The following is a 19,544-nucleotide window of genomic DNA, read 5'->3' as shown; positions in this document are numbered from 1 at the left end:
AATTGCCTAGGCTGGCCACTTCCCTCACAGCAAGATCTTCACGGGGCCGTAAGTTAAGAGCCATTGGCTCCAATCCACAGAATGCTCTGGGGTCAGAAAAAGCTTCTCTAAACAGCAGTAGCATAACTTGGGGAAGGAGGGGTAGTGTGGGCAGGGGGCAGTGTCCCTGGGTACCACCTTTGTTGGGTGTGGGAGGAGGGGGTGCTCAAAAGCAAACCACTGCTGCAGCAGCAGCTGACTGCACTGCCATAGTCAGCATGGTAGGAGCCAATACCGCCCTGCGCATGGACCTGACTTGCTACACCTCTTCTAAAGAGAACACCATGGAGAAAAGAGAGACATTTCCCATTGCAAGACTTGATGCTACAGGCAGTGAAATCCATGGTGCTTTAATAGCCAGGCCATAGCACAACGTATTAGCAATTAGGCACGTAATAACCTCTACCCCCAAGGATTTACTTACTGCAGTGTTTCATCAGGGGCTATGAAGCATCTAGGAATCTATAGTCTTTGTGTCTTCCCTGGGGAAATGAATGAACTCACTGGAAGCATCAAAGTGTTTCCTCCCCTGCCTACCCCTTTGGATGGTGGGAGTGGGGGACAATGGTTCTTACTAGTCTTCTGTCAATCCTTCTTTCCTACAGGAAGGAGGTGACCTGAAACTATTCAAAGAGCCTCCAATTAGGTTTGCCAAATGACGTGACAACACTGAACTACACCCAACTCACCCATCTGAACTTTTTGCATGATATTAGATGAGGAAAAAAATGTCAGCAAGATTTCAGTTAACTCAAAAAAGCAGTAGCAAGGACATCACCTTTCATTCAATATTTCAGGAGCTAGAACTTTTCCTCACCATGTGGAAGACCTGGGCTCAATTCCTGTCGCTCAATTCAAGTGAATCAACATGAAAGGCTGAAAACACTTCACCCCAGAACACCCTGGTGGGTAGGCATGTTTTTGAGACAGGGGAATTTTATTCTTGTCCCTGAGAAATGGGTTTGAATCTTTTTCAGAAGAAGATGGAATTAAAGTGTTTTGGAAGAAACAATCTGAGTCAAATTGTTAGACAGATAAAGGCGACACAAAATAGTACATTCAGGCCTGCTGGTGTACAGAGCTTCATGCACTAGACAGTGAAGCAACAGAAACCTATTGCTGATTCTCAAGACAACAGCACATGGCAGTTCAATGTAATCAGCAAAATAAGTAATGAAATTCTTCAACACAGTGTAGAAAACTAATGTCCCAGTTTAGTGGATCAAAAGAATTGACAAAGGCTACTTCAACAAGACCCCTGGAAACAAAAGAGCTGACACGAAAAATCCCCCTGGTCCCATCCTCCCTAAAACAGAATAAGAATTCAGCCTCCTTTGCTTTCAGATCCAGCATGTCTCCACTGTATATTTTGGGCCCAGTGTCTAATATTTCTTTAGGTGAGAAAAGAGCTGGTTGGATTATAGGAATACAAATGGATTAATTTGGGGTGGATTAGACACACAGCAAAATATGTTTGTCTTGTATTAGCATAACTGTGTCATAAAAATGTAGATTCCAAGACAGAGATTATTTGTGGCATTGCTAATATGTTGTTGCTATAGCAAAAGATGTACACAATATTTACACTGTATTTGACCACATAAAACATGTCGTATACAGACACAATTTTTCATTATATGAAAAAGAGTCAGAGGGCTCTTCATGCTTCCAGTACCAGTGCTCCTGATTTTCCCTTATTTTTTACCTTTAAGAAACAAATGCAGTTTTAAACCATCATTACTGTATTTTGAACAGTTAATATTTTATATCGTGACATTGCTGCTCAGAGGTAACAGGTTTAGTTGATTACTATTTGTTTATAGTGCTGGAGAAACCTGCAATCATAGAGAACATAAAAGGATTGCAATTAGATCTATTGGTTGAGAGCTGCACCTCAGTGACCCACTGTAAAGTGCTTAGCACTATCAAAGAGATAATGCCTACTTGCAGCTGGCACATCTGTACATAATAATATGGGCTACACTGACACAGCCACTAAAGACTGCCACTACCCTCTTTAACTAGAAGCAGAAAACAGATCATGCTTTTAAAGAGTGTATCAACAAAAAACCTACTACATGTCTTCAGAATTAGCACATTCATGTTTATGAGAAGCTTTTCCTTTTTACTACTAGTTCTTCAAAGAATCAAAATAAGGACTTTAAACAAAAGGCCAGGGACACATCTCAAGGTAGCATTAGCTCCACCAATTGCAACCAGTTACAGCAGGGATGCATTTAACCCTCCCCGCCTCCTCAGCTCCTGATCTATTTATTAAACATTTCCCCAAATCAAAGCCACATGCACAAAACAGAATGCAAGTAAGGGGGATATATTTTTGTTATTGACACCAAGATAGGACAACAAGGCCACATCCCCACAAGCAGAAACGTGCAGTTTGCAGCACTTCAAAGTCTTCTGAGGCACCATGAAATGCACACAGCGCACGTGAATCTGTTTGCCACACTGCATAATTGCAGCACAGTGGCAAAATTAAATACCAGGAAGTACCGATATTTAAAAGAAAACACAGGAAAAAAAAGTGGCATGGCACACGTGACTGCAGCATGTGTTGCCAGACACAGAAGCCTGGCTAACCAGGGCCAGGCTGCACCAAGTACCCGGATTACCACCGCTGCAGCCTCAGGACCCCAGGCCCCTGGGGCCCCAGCCACCCCTACCCCACCCAGGGCAACTTGCCCTGCACCAGAGCACATGTGCGGGGCATATCCAGGAGCAACTAGCAATGGTACAAATATGTGCCACTGCCAATTGTCCCTGGGATAAGGCACATTCCCATTAGTGGGGACATGCCCCAAGGATCTACCTGTGCCTAAGCATCTCCTGCAAGGTACTGAGGTCTTGATTCAGAAAAACATGCCTGAATTGGACACAGACATAATATTTTGCTTAACCAAAAAAAAAAACCCTTCTTTCTGGGACTGTTTTTAATTTTCATCTTTAAAACGTGCAACTTTCACCAAAAAAGGAGCAAATTTTATCGCTCTATTTTCTATCTGTTCTGACTTGACATGTGTCAAACCCAAAAGTGAAGCCGGGTAGGCTGTGCCTGAGACCCACATTCTTCAGAGCACTGGGGAAAGGTATAAGCTAACCTTGATTGCTTTAGATCAGGGCTTAAATCCTCAACCTTAAACGAGCAAGAGAAATGATAACATAAAACCTGACTCCATGAAGGAAGTTGGGCTACATGGCCCAGTTCCGGCCTTATGATTCTGTGATTCTGCCTCACTCAGCCAGCTTCCACTTACTGGGGGTGGAGTTGGGGGGCAGGAATAATTTCCCTTGCTTCCTTTCTGGGCACCTTGGAATGTGAGAACAAGCCTGATTCTGATTTTCTGATTTGAGTTACACCACTGTAAAGCACTGGGCTGGCCCAAGTATGATCATGATGCAAGATCACAATCAGCCCTCATGGAGGAAATGGGTGTCTAAAATATCTGAACATGCATCTCACTGAGCCATAGTATTAGCTCAACATTCTTGTGTGCTGTATATTTGGAAATGATCCTGTGAAGTGAAGTGAAGCCCCCAAAACTAAGCCTATAACTTCTCAAAACGCTGGCTTGCATCCATAGATGCTTCTCAAGCAAATCCCGGGACGTCATTCTCCCCCTGTACTCGGCCTTCGTGAGGCCGCAGCTGGAGTACTGTTTCCAGTTTTGGCCTCCACAATTCAAAAAGGATGTGGAGAAGCTTGAGAAAGTCCAGAGAAGAGCCACGCGCATGATCAGAGGTCAGGGAAGCAGACCCTACGATGACAGACTGAGAGCCCTGGGGCTCTTTAGCCTGGAAAAGCGCAGGCTCAGGGGTGATCTGATGGCCACCTACAAGTTTATCAGGGGTGACCACCAGCATCTGGGGGAACGTTTGTTCACCAGAGCACCCCAAGGGATGATGAGGTCGAATGGTCACAAACTACTTCAAGATCGTTTCAGGCTGGACATAAGGAAGAACTTCTTTACTGTCCGAGCCCCCAAGGTCTGGAACAGCCTGCCACCGGAGGTGGTTCAAGCACCTTCATTGAACACCTTCAAGATGAAACTGGATGCTTATCTTGCTGGGATCCTATGACCCCAGCTGACTTCCTGCCCTTTGGGCGGGGGGCTGGACTCGATGATCTTCCGAGGTCCCTTCCAGCCCTGATATCTATGAAATCTATGAAATAATGTGCAAGGAAAGAAGATCAGGTTGGCCTCTAGATAACCCCCTCATTTGAAAGGAAATTTCAGATTTCCAATAAAACATAAGTAAAAAATGGTTTAAGCCTTTAACCTGTTTCTTTCTTTAAGTGCTGCAGGTGTAGCCTTATTTGTCAGATCTTTTGTACATACTTCCTGAACTATAATTGTTTCTTCTATGGGTACTGAAAAGGTACAAATGCAAGCTAACTCTGAAGTCACTTGGTTCTTCAGCTTTCTGATTTTTAAAATTATTTATCAGTAGTTATTTAAAGAAAAACATTATTGTGTTTATACAATGGGAACTTGATTTTGCATGAAAATACAATAGCTATTTTAATTTTATAAAGACAAATAATTCCGTATTCTAGAGGCTGATATATTTACATAGAAAAAAATCAGCTTGTCTTCAGAGTTGTGGAGTGTTTGATAAAAAGTAGTGTGTGGATGATAAGGACAGGGGATTTATGGATAGAAAGAAAATATTACCTGTGTTTCTACTAAGTAGTATTCAAATCTTCTGGGTTTATTGCAGCTGTCCAATTGGAAAATGGTGTTGTGTTGATAAGAATCATAGTACCATGTCAGGCTTAGAGCTTTAGACCATTTTCATTCTGTTCTTGTGTTCATCACATTATTTTTTTTTACACATTTGACAATGTATCACTGATATTTTTTATTTTATATTGCTACCCACTCACTGAGTTATTGCCATTCCACTGCCGTCAAATGACTTAGCAAAGAAGACATCTACCATGGAGGAGTAAATTGCTAAAGAAAGTTCACAACTAAATCTTCTTTGAATACATTGAAGTACAAACCTGGGCAATTAAGCTGTACATAAGTGTGGAGGTTGCTCTGATGTGCTGTAATTAGTGTGTTGGAACAGACATGATTAATCGAGTTTGCTGAGACATGACAATTACCATGCTCCAGCAGCCTCCCGTGTCTTATGTATCAGTGTCCCCACATTTCAAAATGGCGGTGGGGGTGCTTAACTAAGTCTCATCAGACGCTGATACACAAGATGCTGTGGCACTTTAATTAGAATGGCTCTTGGAGCTTCTCTAATTAAAGCACCGTCCCCTGCACACCCGGAGCACATGTAAAAAAGTGCCCTTAGTCCTTGCAGTTGTCCATGATGTTTAACCTCCTGCTCATATGTCATTAGTAGATGTTTACCCTCTCTTTTTAGGTATTACTATGCTTCCCTTCTCAAATTTCCTAAATCAATGAATAGTAGCTAGAAGTTCTATTAAAAGCATCAGTTCATCAAAACGCTTTAACACACTTTAAGTATCTATATATTCCTAGTAAACGTATTCATATGATTCCTTTTTAAACTGTTCATAATTGCCCCTTTAAACACTTGGACCAATAAGGTTAAATTAGTAGAACTATGGAGACATTTTGAATTTACAATGTTTTTTAATTGCGACCTTTTTTGTGAAAATTTTTATGAAAAATCCCATTTTACCTTCTGTATAAAAAGAATGCCCTACCCAAAATCCTAGAATAAGGGAGGGCTAATAGAATTGCAGTGAAACATGATTATGCATTATTGATTTGTTTAACCACGATGCCAAAGATTGTAGGCATGTACCTGGACCCTATGTTTCAGATCGCAGAACAGAACAAAGACCAGTTGGTCTGCCCCAAAGTTCTAAGTAATCACTATTTTGGAGTCTCTATACATTGAAACTGAGCACTGCTATTAGAGTTGCTTTAAAAAAAAACCCTACAATAAAACTGTTACTTGTTCAGTACATTTCTTTTATTCTCTGTTACCTGCAACTGAATATTTATTACCCAATTATATTTTAAAGTTCAACTCAATGAGTTTCCCTCCTCATGGTTGAATTAACACATTGCTAAGTCTGTTAACCATGCTTCTCCTTTCCTTGATCTGATGTAATTGCTTTTAGGATGTCACGCAAAGGAAATTTAAAAGGCATCGGTTATAACACTTAAACCTGGTTGACCCTATTCCAACCATATGAGTCAGAATGGGAAGTCTAAAAACATGAGCTTTTACCATTTGATGGAATGTAATCACAATAATCCTTTAGAATTTGATCATTCTTTCAAGCGGTTACTGACTTTTTAAGCTCTTTAATTTTCATAGCTCTGTGGTGGTTTATAAGTATGTATATTTCACAAGCACAAACAAACCCAATGTCCCATGAGCAGCATAACTGCTAGTGGGTGACAGTTATTGGTTGAAGAGAAACTTTTTCAAAGAAATAATACCATTCTGCAATATGCTGTACTCCAGGAAATGTTATTTGCAGTGGTCTTCACTTCTAAAATGTTGATTAAAAAAATAGGCTAGCCTGTTAAGATTTGGATTCTTTTTTCACAGTTGATAACCTGTATTAAGTTTTGTTCCTTGTTTGATGTAAGCTATGTTTTGATTTATTCTTTCATTCTATCTTTTTCTTTTTTTTCCTTGCTTGAATTTATGACCCAGCTGTTTGCGTAACTACTTACAAAGAACATGGGTTTAAAAATGTACTTCCTGGTTTCCTTTTGTATTGGTCCACTCTTTTCTTATCTGAAATGTTTCAGACTGGAATTTTCAGAAGATCAGTAAGGATTTAGGAGCCCAAATCTCATTAAAATTCAGTGCTCCACTCTTTCTTTCTGAGGTGTACATAACATACCCGGGAGAGTGGTAAAAATATGCATACATTGTTTCCTGTATGGCTGCAATGTCAAATTTCCAAATGTGAAGAAGATACAAACCAATGTCGTCATGTCTGCCTGAGTGTGCAGAGAACCTGAAAATACTGTAAATGTTCCCATTTATCTCTATGGAGCATAAATTGCGAAGGCTGGATGGAAATTTAAATGTTAGCAGTAACTAACATCTCACTGCTTATCATTTTAGCAGAAACACCAGACTAATGTTTTTTCTATGTTTGAAAGCATTGGCAGATTGTTAGATAAGATGCAGTGGGCAGCTAGTTACTCTCAAGTATTGATGGAGTAAGAAATTAGACGTTCACACTCACTGTACATAAAATATAATGTCACCTCTACCTCTGGGAGAAAAGGAAAGAGGAGTTGTATCTCTTTTTCCTCATATATTGCCTTAAGACTAATTCCCAACTGTATACATTAGGGCTATGCGAAGCGTTAGGTGCTGATTTGATTTGGAGGAGATTTGGTCCGATTTAGCAGCTGAATCTCCAAATCCAAATCAAATTGGGAGACCAATAAAAATGTCTGAATCGATTTGAAACTCTCTGAATTCATTCAGAAAAGATTCAGAGAGCTTCAGAGTTTTGGGCAGTCCCCACCACTGCCACAGGGAGCTGGGCCCAGATTCCGTGCCAGTAAGTAGGGAGTGGGGGGTGGGGGCTGGAGGAGGAGGGCAGGGACCATGCAGGGACCCCCGCCTGGCCCCATTCCCTGCCTGCTCCCTAAGCCCCCCTAAGCACCTCCTGACTTCCGCCCCCTCTCCCAGTCCCATCAATAGCTGCCCTGCTCGGCCCTAGCGTCCCAGCACTTAACAAAAAAAAACCAACCCCCAAATTCAACAGCTGCTGCTAGGGAGGGGGGGCAATACCTGTTACCCCTCACTGCCCCGCACTGCATGGGGGGTTCTGCCATGAGCCCCCATCCCCTGCCTGCTCTCCCAGCCCGATCAATAGCAGCCAGTCGGTGAGTGCAGGGCTTTTTTATTATTTTTATTTTTTATTTTTTTTAAGAGCCAGGAGGCTGGGGCTGGGCAGGGCAGCCATTGATGGGGCTGGGAGAGCAGGGAGGGGAAGGGGCCTGTCTGATTTGGAGATTCAGCCTATTCGGCGGTGGCCGAATCTCCAAATCAGATTCGGACGAATCGATTTGGGATAGTGATTTGAATCACCAAATCGAATCACTGTCCCTCAAATTGGCCGAGTCCAAATCTGAAGAGAATACTAGTGGCTTTGCACAAGCCTAATATACATACATTTTTGAGTGCTGAAAATTATGACTTTCCCCCACATAATTGTCAGCTTATTTATAACTATTTCAACATTGTTAGTCACATGTTGTCAGTACGATCTGCAGAACATTATGAAATCTAGGGCATTAAAACTGAGTTAAAATGTAATCACCTCTACACTTGTACTTAAAAGGGTTGGTGTTTCCAACATGTACAACACAGAGAGTTTGATAAAATATCAGTTTAGAGACATGTTTCATACTTGTGTTTCAAGTGCCATGTTAAGGGTATCATTAAGTAAACATGCGTTTAAGTATAGAAATATGATGTACACAGATGTACGTACATATAATGAATATTGTTCATATTATCACGTTATTAAAACATTTATACACAATTCATATCATTTAATCATTTTTATATTATAGCAGGTCACAAGTGTAAGATGAATGGTGGGTTAGAGGGTCCCACCCAGAAAACTGTTCAAGAAGCCAGGGAACAAAGAATTGCATATACTGGAGTTGTACCACATGATCCAGCCAAAGATCCAACAAAGCAATTGGGCAAAAGATATCCAAAGGTATGAAATCTTTACTTCATTTAGTTAAAATATACTTTTAAAAATTGTTTCCTTTTCGTTTTCCCTGTTCTGCTTGAGGAATTGTGCTAGGGTTTCTCATTTTTCCTCTCATGTTTTTACTGTGTGTTAATTTCACTTGAGTTTTGTTCTCACTTTAATATAAATTAAAATGTTATAGCCATTTTACCAGTCTAAGATTTAGAGTCACAACTGGGACTATGTAATGATTTTTTTCCAAATCCAAGTGAAAAATCCAATACCTAAAATTTTGGAAGGCTCTGAAATTGCTGCATGAGTTTACTCTGACTTAGGGCCCTGCCATGGGATCTGAGGCAATAATTACACCTCATGCCATTCGACATGTGCATGCTGATGTGCAAGGCAGGAGGTATGATTTTGAATCAGGGCTCAGCTCATAGTCATTCTCTTTTTACCTGCCAGTGCAGGAGAGCCAAAGCTCATGATCTCAGGCTTCCCTGAACTTGCAAGGTGGGTGTCAATAGCCTAGTGTGACTTGGTATGGTCCCAGGGTGGGGCTGACTTCCTCAGCTTCCCTGGTCTCCCACTGGCTCCAGACAACAAGTAGGGTGGGAGCAGGGGTGGGGGTGGGACAGAGCTGCAGCTGGGTGGGAGCATGGGGCTGGAGCTGGCAGCACCACGGAGCCCATACCCAGTGGGGTAGAGCTGGGGTGGAAAGTGTGTGAGGGAGGGTGGAGAGGGTGTGGGGAGCCCCCCTCATACACCATTCCCACCATGGTGTGCATCCCTTGCAGGTGATGGCAGCAGCAGGCAGGGGTGCTCAGGGCACTGGTGCCCAGCAGGGTACAGCTTCGGCCAGTGCTGCACATCACAGTGAGGGGTGCAACCTCTGCTGGGCAGTCTGCATCACCAGTGCTCCCCACCTTTGCTTTGTGCAAGCCTGGGGGTACATGCCCCCCATGTCTTCCGGGGCTGTGTGCAGTGACAGGAACTGCTTCTTCCCTGTAGCCCCCAGACAAGCCGTTCTCACTCCGTACCCTACTCTTCTCCGGCTGCGCAGCACCTGCCCCTGCCCCAGCCCCAGCCCTGCTCTCTCCCTCACCACAGGGGCCTTGATCTGCCCCCACTACCCCTTCCCTCCCCCCTGCCCCTTCCCCCACAACAGTCTTACCAGCCAGACACCACTCTCCATGCTGCCTGGTTGCATAACAGAATCAGATTGGTATTGGCTGATATGGCTTGTTAAAAATCAGCCATTGGTATTGGCCCCAAATTTTTCTATTGGTACACCCCTAGTGTGCTCATATTACGAAAAAGTCCAATAGTGTACCTTGTTGTACCAACAAAAGCATCATTTGTTAATTAAGGAAAGTGATTCTTCTACTCTATTCAGCACTGGTTAGGAAATATTGTGTCCGGTTTTGGACCCCATGCTTCAAGAAGGATATAGATTGGAAGGAGTCCAGTGCAGAGTAAGTAAAATGATTATAGGTCTGGGAAGTATGACTTATGAAGAAAAATTGAATGAACAAGGGTTATTTAGTTTGGGGAAGAGAAGACTGGGGGTGCATTTGATAATAATCTTGAAATACCTGAAAAGTGATTACAGAGAGGATGGAGATGGGTGTTTCTCTGTGGCCATAGGAGACAGGACTAGGATCAATGACCTCAAGCTGTGGCTAAGGAAAGTTAGATTGGAAATTAGGAGAAACTTACTGGCTATGAAGGTGGTTAAGGATTGGAACAGGCTACCTACAGATATTATGAAATTTCCATCCTTGGAAATTTTCTAGAGCAGCTTAGACAGACATTTGGTTAGGATGGTCTGGTCTGGGATGATACTGCCTTGAGCAGGGAGATGGACTAGATCACCTTGTGAAGTTTCTTCCACCTCTGCTTTCCTACGATCCTGGTTTGATATCAAAGCTGGGACTTATAATCAGCTGATTGTCAATATAAGCCCAGAGCCAAGGCCGGGGCCACATTGGGACTGGGGCTGACAAGCAGCTAATTGTCAGCACTGTCCCTGGGGCAGCCCCATACATGCCACATGTTCAGTTTAAGGTGCCATAGAAATCAGCCTTAAAAATGTTCCTCATCATAGCTAGTCTGCCATTTTATGGTGCTTTAAATTATTACATAAATTGCGGCACATGTGTAATATGTTGAGGGGCACTAAGTGAGAGCTGAAAACTCCTCTTTGACTTTCTTGGGAAAAAAAAATTGTCTTTAAAAAAATAAATAAATAAAAATCTTGTTCCACTGTTTCCTCTCTGAGCATGCTCAGTGTGATGCCCTCTCTCTCTGCCAAGGCATCTCTTCTATTCCTACTGTAATCAGGTTGTCTCCAGGGGTGGTTGTAAAGCCCCTGGAGTCCTTTCAACCCTTGGCTGCTCCACTGCCTTTGGGCAGTCACTCCTTCTCTTTCCTGCCATGCCTTGATGTAATCTATGTTTATATAAGGGAGGCTGCCCCAGGGCTTCCTGGACCTGGTCTCATTCTAATGATTACCAGGTGTCTGTAGTCATTGCCTTAAGGCAGGGGCAGGCAAAATACAGCCTGCGAGCCAAATCCAGCCAACCAAACCATTCTGTCTTGCCTGCAGGGTCCCTCCAAAAAAATTATTACCCACCAACAACTGCCCCTCTGAAAGCTGGCAGGAGGTGGGCTTTTGGAGGCTTCACACCATCGGACTGGGCAGGCTCTGTGTGGTTTCCCATGTCTTTCACCTGTGCATCAAGGTCATGTGGATTTTTCTGGCTTCACCGTAGCTTTAAGAAAGGAACAAAATTGTTAATGTACTGGACCTTGGTCAGCACCCCAGGGGGGTCTCTCCTGCCACATCTTTGCTGGAAAATTAATGTTAATGGGGAGGAAGGTGGTCTATCCCATCCTTCCTGGTACCTTCCTTCAGTTGTTCCAGTTGTCCTTCCTGCTCAGGGCTCCGCCTTCCCTACACCCCACCTAACGCCAACCAAAGATGTTGTCTGGGCCACCAGCATTAGTCTTATTCATGCTTTGCATTTTTGGCGCTTTTAATTTATTATGGAGGGATCGGGATGTTATTTGACCTGATTATCCCCAGCCATGCTTTGCCTTACTTACGTGTCTCATTGGTCTCAGATTGTCATCTCACCCTTGATCTGAGTTTTATGCCTGCTGTGGGTTGTTTGTTCATCGGTCCTTTCTCTATGTGGTCCTGCCAGGACCCAGTCTGTGTTGTGGATCTCCAAGATCCACAGAGTCTCCTCTGGTAAGTTATAGAGCCATTTCTGGCTCTGGCTCTTCAAGCAAATCCCGCCTTGGGGTAGCCACCACGTCCCTGGGCTGGGACTGTGTTCAGTATCTGGCCCCTCCAGGCTGGTTGGGGACCTCACTTCCAGGTCCTCCCGCTGATTCCCTGCTGATCTTTTTATTTCTGCTTCAGGGTTTCAGGTAGCGAATCGGCCCCGGCACACTGTTATAAGGCATGCCCACGCCAACTTGGAGCCAGTCATGGCTCCTTCCACCTCAGCAGTTTTTTTTTCTTTTCTTCCTTTGTCGCGGCAGCTAGGAACGCCACGGTTTTACTTTCACTTTCTGGTGTGGTGTCCTGCTGACTCCTCTTCTCATCTGATGAGGGTAAGTCTTTTCCACCCTCTGGCCTCCATCACTGTGGGGCTCCCATCACTGCAGGTGGGAGCCATGCGCCATTGGGTCAGGTTGGGCTAGGCCAGCTCTGTCTCCACATGGGCCTTCCTGCACTCCAGCAGGGATCTGCACCTGGCAGCGTTGACTCCACCCAACCCAATGGCACTTGACTTCCTGTGGCTTTCAGTTCACATGCCATCAGGCTGAGTGGGCTCCATGCCTCCCTGTGTGGCTCCCAGCACTGCAGCCGGGAGCATATGTTGTCAGGATGGGCTTGGCTGGCTCCATGCCAGCATATGGGGCTCCTGGCATTGCAGCTTGGAGTGTGCACTACTGGGCTGGGCTGAGCTGAGCTGGCTCTGTGCCTCCACATGCCGCTCTCTGCTGGAGTGCTGGAAACCCCACGTGGAGGCATGAAGTCAGCCTGGCCAGGCCTGGCTTGGCATGAGTCATGCAGCTCCTGCCTGCAGTGCCAGGAGCCCCACATACTGGCATGGAGCCGGCCTGATCTGGCCTGAAGGTGCACACCCACGGGTTAGGCCAGGCTCGCTCCATGCCAGCACATTCAGCTCCTGGAACTTAGCCAGAGCTGCATGCCACTGGGGGGCTCTGCCTGCCACAGGCCATGAGCACCCCAAGGGCCTGTTGCCTGCTGCTGCTGCCACCGGTGGTGAAGGCTGTGCACCATAGCAGGGATGGGAGTGTGGTGGGGAGGCCCAGCCCCCACAAACCCCATACCTATGCTCCCCCACATATTCCCCCAACAAACTCCCCACACTCCTCCACAAACCCCACACTTACCCATACACACACACACACACACATACACACACACACACACAAACACCCCCTCCACACCCCTTCACAAACCTCACACACACATCCCCCAACAAATCCCATGCACTCTCACACTCAGACACTCCACACAGAATATACAATAAGACTTTATTTTGAGCTATTATGCAGTCACCTCTATATACAGTAGGTAAACACACACAAATCTGGACAAAAATATTTTTTTAAATAAAATTAAAATATATTGAAGTACATGTTTGATTTTAAGTATATGATTTGTTTTTATCCAGTTCCAAGATGGGAAACCCTGCCCCCCCGCCCCGAGTACTTCTGGGGGCAAAGGGAGGGACTTCTAGTGGCAGAGGTCAGGGCCTAGGGATGGGACTTCCAGTCCCAAGAGGGCAACCAGGGGGTGGGGCACCTGTCAAGGGCTGGGGCTGCCCTTGCAGCACTTGACAGCTGACCAAAAGTTATTAAACAGTCTTCCAGCTGAAATAATTGCCCACCCCTGCTGATTGTGTAGCTCTGTTCCTCCCCTAAACTACACCCGAAGCCTCTCAGGTGTCATAATTCTGTGTTGTTCTCTCTCTATGCTCTCAGCCCTGCTCTGGGCTCTTGCACCCTCAAGTCCCACATGCAGCCCCCTTGGGCTTTCAGAACTCCCCCTGCCCAGTCCCTCACTCAGCCCCTCTCTGGGTTCTCAGATCCTTTGGTCTCTTATGCTCTGTCCCTTCCCAGGCTCCTGTAACCCCACTGGCCCCACATTCAGTCACTTCCTGGGTTCCTGGACCTTTTGGCATCACACCCAGCCCCTCTCTGAGCTTATCCTGTGGCTCTGTGGTGCAGCTTATTAGAAATTCCTTAGGTCCCTTGTCTTTGTAGCCGAAGACCCTGCTAAAATAATCCACATCCTACATAGTTAAGTATTCTTTTAGATGAATTATGATCATTTTGTAACATTTCAATTTTTACTGAAGACTGTCACAAAACATTATGAGTCTGATTCTCATTTATGCATAAAATGTGTTTAATTATCCTGGGATGTAAAGGTGATTGTGGTGGATGTAAATTGAAGCTGGATTTATTTTGTCTGTTTAAAGGAGCCTACATATAAATAAGAGTTTGTCCCATTAGTTCCAGTTTGGAGTAAACACTTGACAAATATAGTTTTAAAATTCTATTTTCAAGGAGTGTCTTTTATAGTGAAATAGGGAAAAAGGGAATGAAGAAAATGTGAGAGAAATAAAATTGAGCATAAAAATAATGTTTTTGAAAGTATGCCAGGAGACATCATTGGAGGATTACATCTTTGAAAGGTTCAGACAGAGTGAACTGTTCATATTGTTTTAGGCTCCCTCTACACAGTACAGGTATTACACAATTAACCAGTTAATTGCAAGTTACTTGGAGACCAGCTACACATACACATGCAAAGCAGTTATTACACAATAAAAAACTCCAACCAGCTATGAAGTTAGACCTCAAAAATGTATATTAACTTTATAGGTGGTTGCTTTCGAGCTTTAATTTGCACATGTATCAAGACTTCCCTTGTCTGGGAGCCATCCCAGCTGATGGGGCTCCCAGCCTCAGGGATGCACCATGTCCAGCATAAACCCCTGCCTCCTAGGGATTGCAGCAGCCATTATTCCCATAGTCTGAGGTTTCATGCACAGTGGGCGTGTCTACATGTACATTTATGCTGGCTGAAATTTACTGTGCAGTAAGTGGGAATAGGCCACTGTCTACATATGCAGGCATTAAAGCACATTAACACTGTTTGTAGATTGACTTGGGACTAACTTTTAGTCCCAAATCAGTCCACACACAGTGTTACTGTGCAATAAGGCATCTACACATGCATTACTGCTCAGTAACTAATTGGCATCATGCTAGGCATCATGCAGGTATCAAATTTACACCCAAGTCAGTGTAAGTTGCCATATTTACTGCACAGTACAGGTGTACATGTGTAGACATGTGCCCATACTAAGCAGTAATTTTGGTTACTGTGCAGTAAATGCACACATGAAGATGTGCCCAGTGTCTTTGAGACCATGGCAAAATTTAGAAATGTGTATTCTTCAAATATGAATGAGATCTGGTAATGGAAGTGCTTTTTACTCTTTTGGATAGAGGTCCATACTAAAAATTTTCCTCCAAGGATACTCATTACTGCATTGTCCCACTATCCTGTAATAGGTAACTTAATTTAAAACCCAAGGGGTGCATCTACACATCACCCTACAGGAACGTTGTTACTGCACCTTTTGGATGCAACTTCTGGAAGTACTAAAGCACAGTGCAGTAACTGCCCGTATTGCGCTGTTTACGTGGCGCACAATTTGTTTTCACTGCTACTTCACCATACTGGCATGATAAGATGGGGGAGTGCACCACTTCGATGAAGTAGCTGCCAGTTGCATGTAGACCTACGTCATTCTATATTACTGTAGTGCGTTATCATGGTGATGTAGGGTGATGTGGATGCACTCAAGGTGTCTTTGATTTGAAATCAACTATCACAACAATGAAAAAGCAGCAGGGAATTCCTTTAATGGGAATATATTTCCTTAGTTTCCTAATTTTGTTCAGTGGCTCAGTTGGGTCATACAGTTGGTATTGAAACCATATTCCTTATATATCTACCATTTGATTTGCTAGTATTGGTAGTATAAATACCTGATGGATTAAGAATTTGAATCTAATACTTAAGATATTTACTTCAGCAGAAAAGCCTCATAGTTGAGCAAAATTATAGACAAGCTGTGATAATATGATTGTCTATATCGTTTTGGAGTAGACATTTATAGCTTTTCTATTATTGTTATTAATTTATATCAGGTTTCAGGCATAGTGCACTCTGCAGTTGAAGGTTTTGTGTTTTTATTAGCAGGGCAGTTTCAGCTTGTCAGTGTCATATGTGTTCTATTTCTAGCAGTAATTTATTGTAAGATGTAATTTCATTCTCTAAAGTTTTATTAGGTGTAAAGTTTTATTGAAAGGTGCATTGTAGAGCTCTGGGGCTGAGACATTTACTGTCACTGTGGAATAGAGTTTGAAAATGATTATGCCAAATGACATTTAAAAAATCAGTGGAAGTAAAATGCAATACTGAATATCGGCTCTCATGATTTTTAAGACCTTGTGTCTTGATCAGATTACATATACATGCATGTATAAAGTTTCAGTTTTCTTTATAACTGTAAAACTCCCTGGAAAAATTACAAAAATAAGGCAGAATAAACTAGGACCCTGATCCTTGAAACTTGCAAGCTTACATCTTTCTGAGCCAGATGTCCAGCAAATGTAAATTGGTACTATTCCGTTGCATTCGGTACCATAACAGTTTGTATAAGATGTGGATCAGAGCCATTTGGTTCAGTTCATATATTTGGTACATGAAATGTACCAAAATGCCCATGTATTTGCAGGAGAAGAGCCCAAGCCTTTACAATTATCCCCTGATCCATTATTATTGCTGTATAACAGCCTTGTCAGAAATTCTTAATTTTAATGATATGTTAAATGGAGGCAGTTATCTGTGTTAGTCTGAAGTCAGGCAGAAGGCATGGCAGGTTGGCACCTTTGAGACTAACTTGCTCAGGAAGTCATAAACTTTTGTAGGTGACAGCCTACTTCATCAGATGCTAATGAAACTTACAGTTATAAAGATAAATAGTGCTTTATACATGCCTGTATATGTAATCTGATCAAATTTGAGAGCTGATATTCATTATGCCATTTCTTCTTCCACAAACAGATTTTAAATGTTGGTTGCTTATAGTCTTTTCAAATGCTATTCTATGATGATAGCAAATGTCTCAGCTCTACAGCGTACTTCATCAGCTATTGCATATAAAAGCCTTTCTGAAATAGTTAGCTCTAAAGTACTATCCTGTCCTGCAACCTACATGAAATAGTAAAGATTATACCTCAGTAAAGCAGTAGCAGCAGGAGCAACAAAAGCAGGAGTCACAAAGCCTGTTGAAAAGTAAACTATTTTTTTCCAAAGGAACTTACAGAATATGTATACTGTAATATCTGCATTTAATTTCCTTTTCTCCTCTGAATGCAGTAGTGGAACAGAAGACAAGAAGCATAAGGAAGAATGATTGTCTCCCTTTCTTTTACTTGTTTTTTTTGCTGGAAGATATTCAGAGTGTTCTCTTTCCTAAGTCACCTCTAGCATTTCTGCAAATTCAGGTGTCAAGAGCCAGATCCAAAATCCACTGAAGTCAATAAATGTCTTTCCCTTGACTTCAGTGGGCTTTGTATCAGGACTCTAGAAAGTTTATGCCAACATTCCCAACTTAAAAAAAAATAAGGTTCTTTGCTAAGTAAATTCTCTCACTGAAACTCTTTTTGTGGGGAAAGCACTATGCTAAGAGGATTATAATCTACTGTATGTATTCAAATACAAGATGACCCTGAATATAATTAGATTCTATATACTATACCTGGTAATTTTATACATTTGTTATAATTTTCCAGGTATATTATATAATTATTGGAGTTTTGCCTTGAATTTGTCCCTCTCCTGCTGCCACAGCAGGAGAAATAAATCTGGGGGATCAGGTAACCCTCTTGCCCTCCCCCTACAGTTTCTTCCACCTGAAGCACCTTCCCCCACTCCTTATTGTCAGACCCCATACTCCCTGAGCACACAGAAGCGAGGAACACAGTTGAAAAAACTGACCTTAAAATAAATATATCTGTAGTAATTTGCATAATTTAAGCAGCATTTTTGTACCTACTTACATATAGTATAAAGTAGACACATCTACACATTCATTAATGCACTTTTCCTAATGCATGTTAAATTTAGTACCTCTGAGTGCCTGTACATGAGTGCTGAGGCTGCTCCGGTACGCTGGAATTCCAGCATGTCAGAGCAGACTTGATTAATCGAGTCTGCTGGAATGTGGCAATTGCCACCCTGCCACCATTTTTAAGTGCAGGGATGCTGATGCACAAGATGCAGTGGTGCTTTTAATTAGAGCCACTCTAATTAAAGTGCCATCTTCCCTGCCCCTGGAGCACGTGTAAAAGTACCCTCTAATGTGAGGTCCTAAATAAATGCTCATTAGGTTGTCCTACCATACAGTAGTGAAAGCACATGCTTTTATGGTGACACTTAATGTACCGTACGCTATTTTTACTGCACACTCGTGTATTAACACAGCTTTTGATGTGATGCATTAATGCGCAGTAAAATAGGCTGCTGCACATTAAAGCACATATGTAAATGCACTCAATATGCATGTTAGTCCAAATCCAAAAGTCTTATGATTTACCATATAGTTCATCGGGCTTGGCCTCAGCAGAACCAACCAGTGTTTCAAGCCATGATGACCCCATAGCTCAGCACTGCACAGTGTGTATTCCAGATAGCAATCCTCCTCCACCCCTGCACAGAGGATCTATGTGCTAATTAGCCCCCACTCATGACTGGAACTGGGTGTTCTTTTCACAAATTCTGGAGTCCTCCAAAAATGTATATGCAGATGAGGCACGAGGCAACCTGTCTGGCTTTAGCTCATGGAGTGCTTGGCCACACTAATCATATGTAGCAGGCTGAAAGTGTTGCCTTGTGGGGTCAGGGTAACTCTCAGGATCTCAACATTGCACTGTTAGACAGGAGGGTGTGACACAATTGCACATATACAAACACACAAATCAATTAGGTGCATACACACACACACTACCAGCTCAGGCACATATACATCCAAACCAGCCTAGGCACATGCATACCTATCACCAATTCAAGCACATACACTATACACTCCAAAACTTAGACCCAGATCACTAATTCATGTATCATGCACACAATGACATATATACACACACACACCAGTTTACGCAGATACAACCCACCAACACATACACACAGGTAAGTTCCTAACTTGGATGGTACAGTGTGTATGTGTGTGCTTGGGGTACCAGGGATACTTGGGGGAAGGTTCAGGTGAGAGAGAGTTAAAGTGTAGGGAGTGAAAGTTGCCAGAACCAGGATTAGAACCAGTAGACTATAGAGAAGCTGGCTGAGAAATTGAGGCTTGGGTTTACTTAAGGTAGACTGGGGCTGGAAACATGAGGCAGACAGCTGAGATATTGGGGGTGGGAAGATAAGTGGTGGCAAGGAGGAGACAGCCAGGAAAGAAACTGAGGCAGAAACCTGGTTGTTCAGGGGAAAAGGAAAAGGCAGTGAGGATAAGACACTGCCAAAGAAACAGGGGGTTTGGAGGCAGAGAGGAGCTCAGGACAGATGTTGGAGGTGGCAGTGAGCCAGAAGCAGAAGAGGGAGAAATGAGATAGAAGTTATAGGGGCGAGGAGCAGAGACTGGAGCAGGGCCAAACCATAGTAAAGCAAAACCCAACTTAGGGG

The 19,544-nt window shown here is 43.2% G+C and overlaps 1 protein-coding gene across 1 annotated transcript in view; it reads left to right on the top strand.

Moving 5' to 3' along the window:
* The window catches only part of LOC102373348 (sperm-associated antigen 16 protein), a 723,196-nt gene that overhangs the window by 41,429 nt on the left and 662,223 nt on the right, over positions 1-19,544 (top strand). Inside the window, exon 5 of the mRNA XM_006034344.3 lies at positions 8,601-8,752. Within this exon, the coding sequence (XP_006034406.3) occupies positions 8,601-8,752 (152 nt within the window). The remainder of the gene's footprint in view (positions 1-8,600; positions 8,753-19,544) is intronic.

The sequence above is a fragment of the Alligator sinensis genome, unplaced genomic scaffold (assembly GCF_000455745.1).
Source record: "Alligator sinensis unplaced genomic scaffold, ASM45574v1 scaffold1203_1, whole genome shotgun sequence".
NCBI classification, from domain to species: Eukaryota; Metazoa; Chordata; order Crocodylia; family Alligatoridae; genus Alligator; species Alligator sinensis.
The sequence above is the reverse complement of the archived record's forward strand: the minus strand, read 5'-3'. Positions and strand labels throughout refer to the sequence as shown.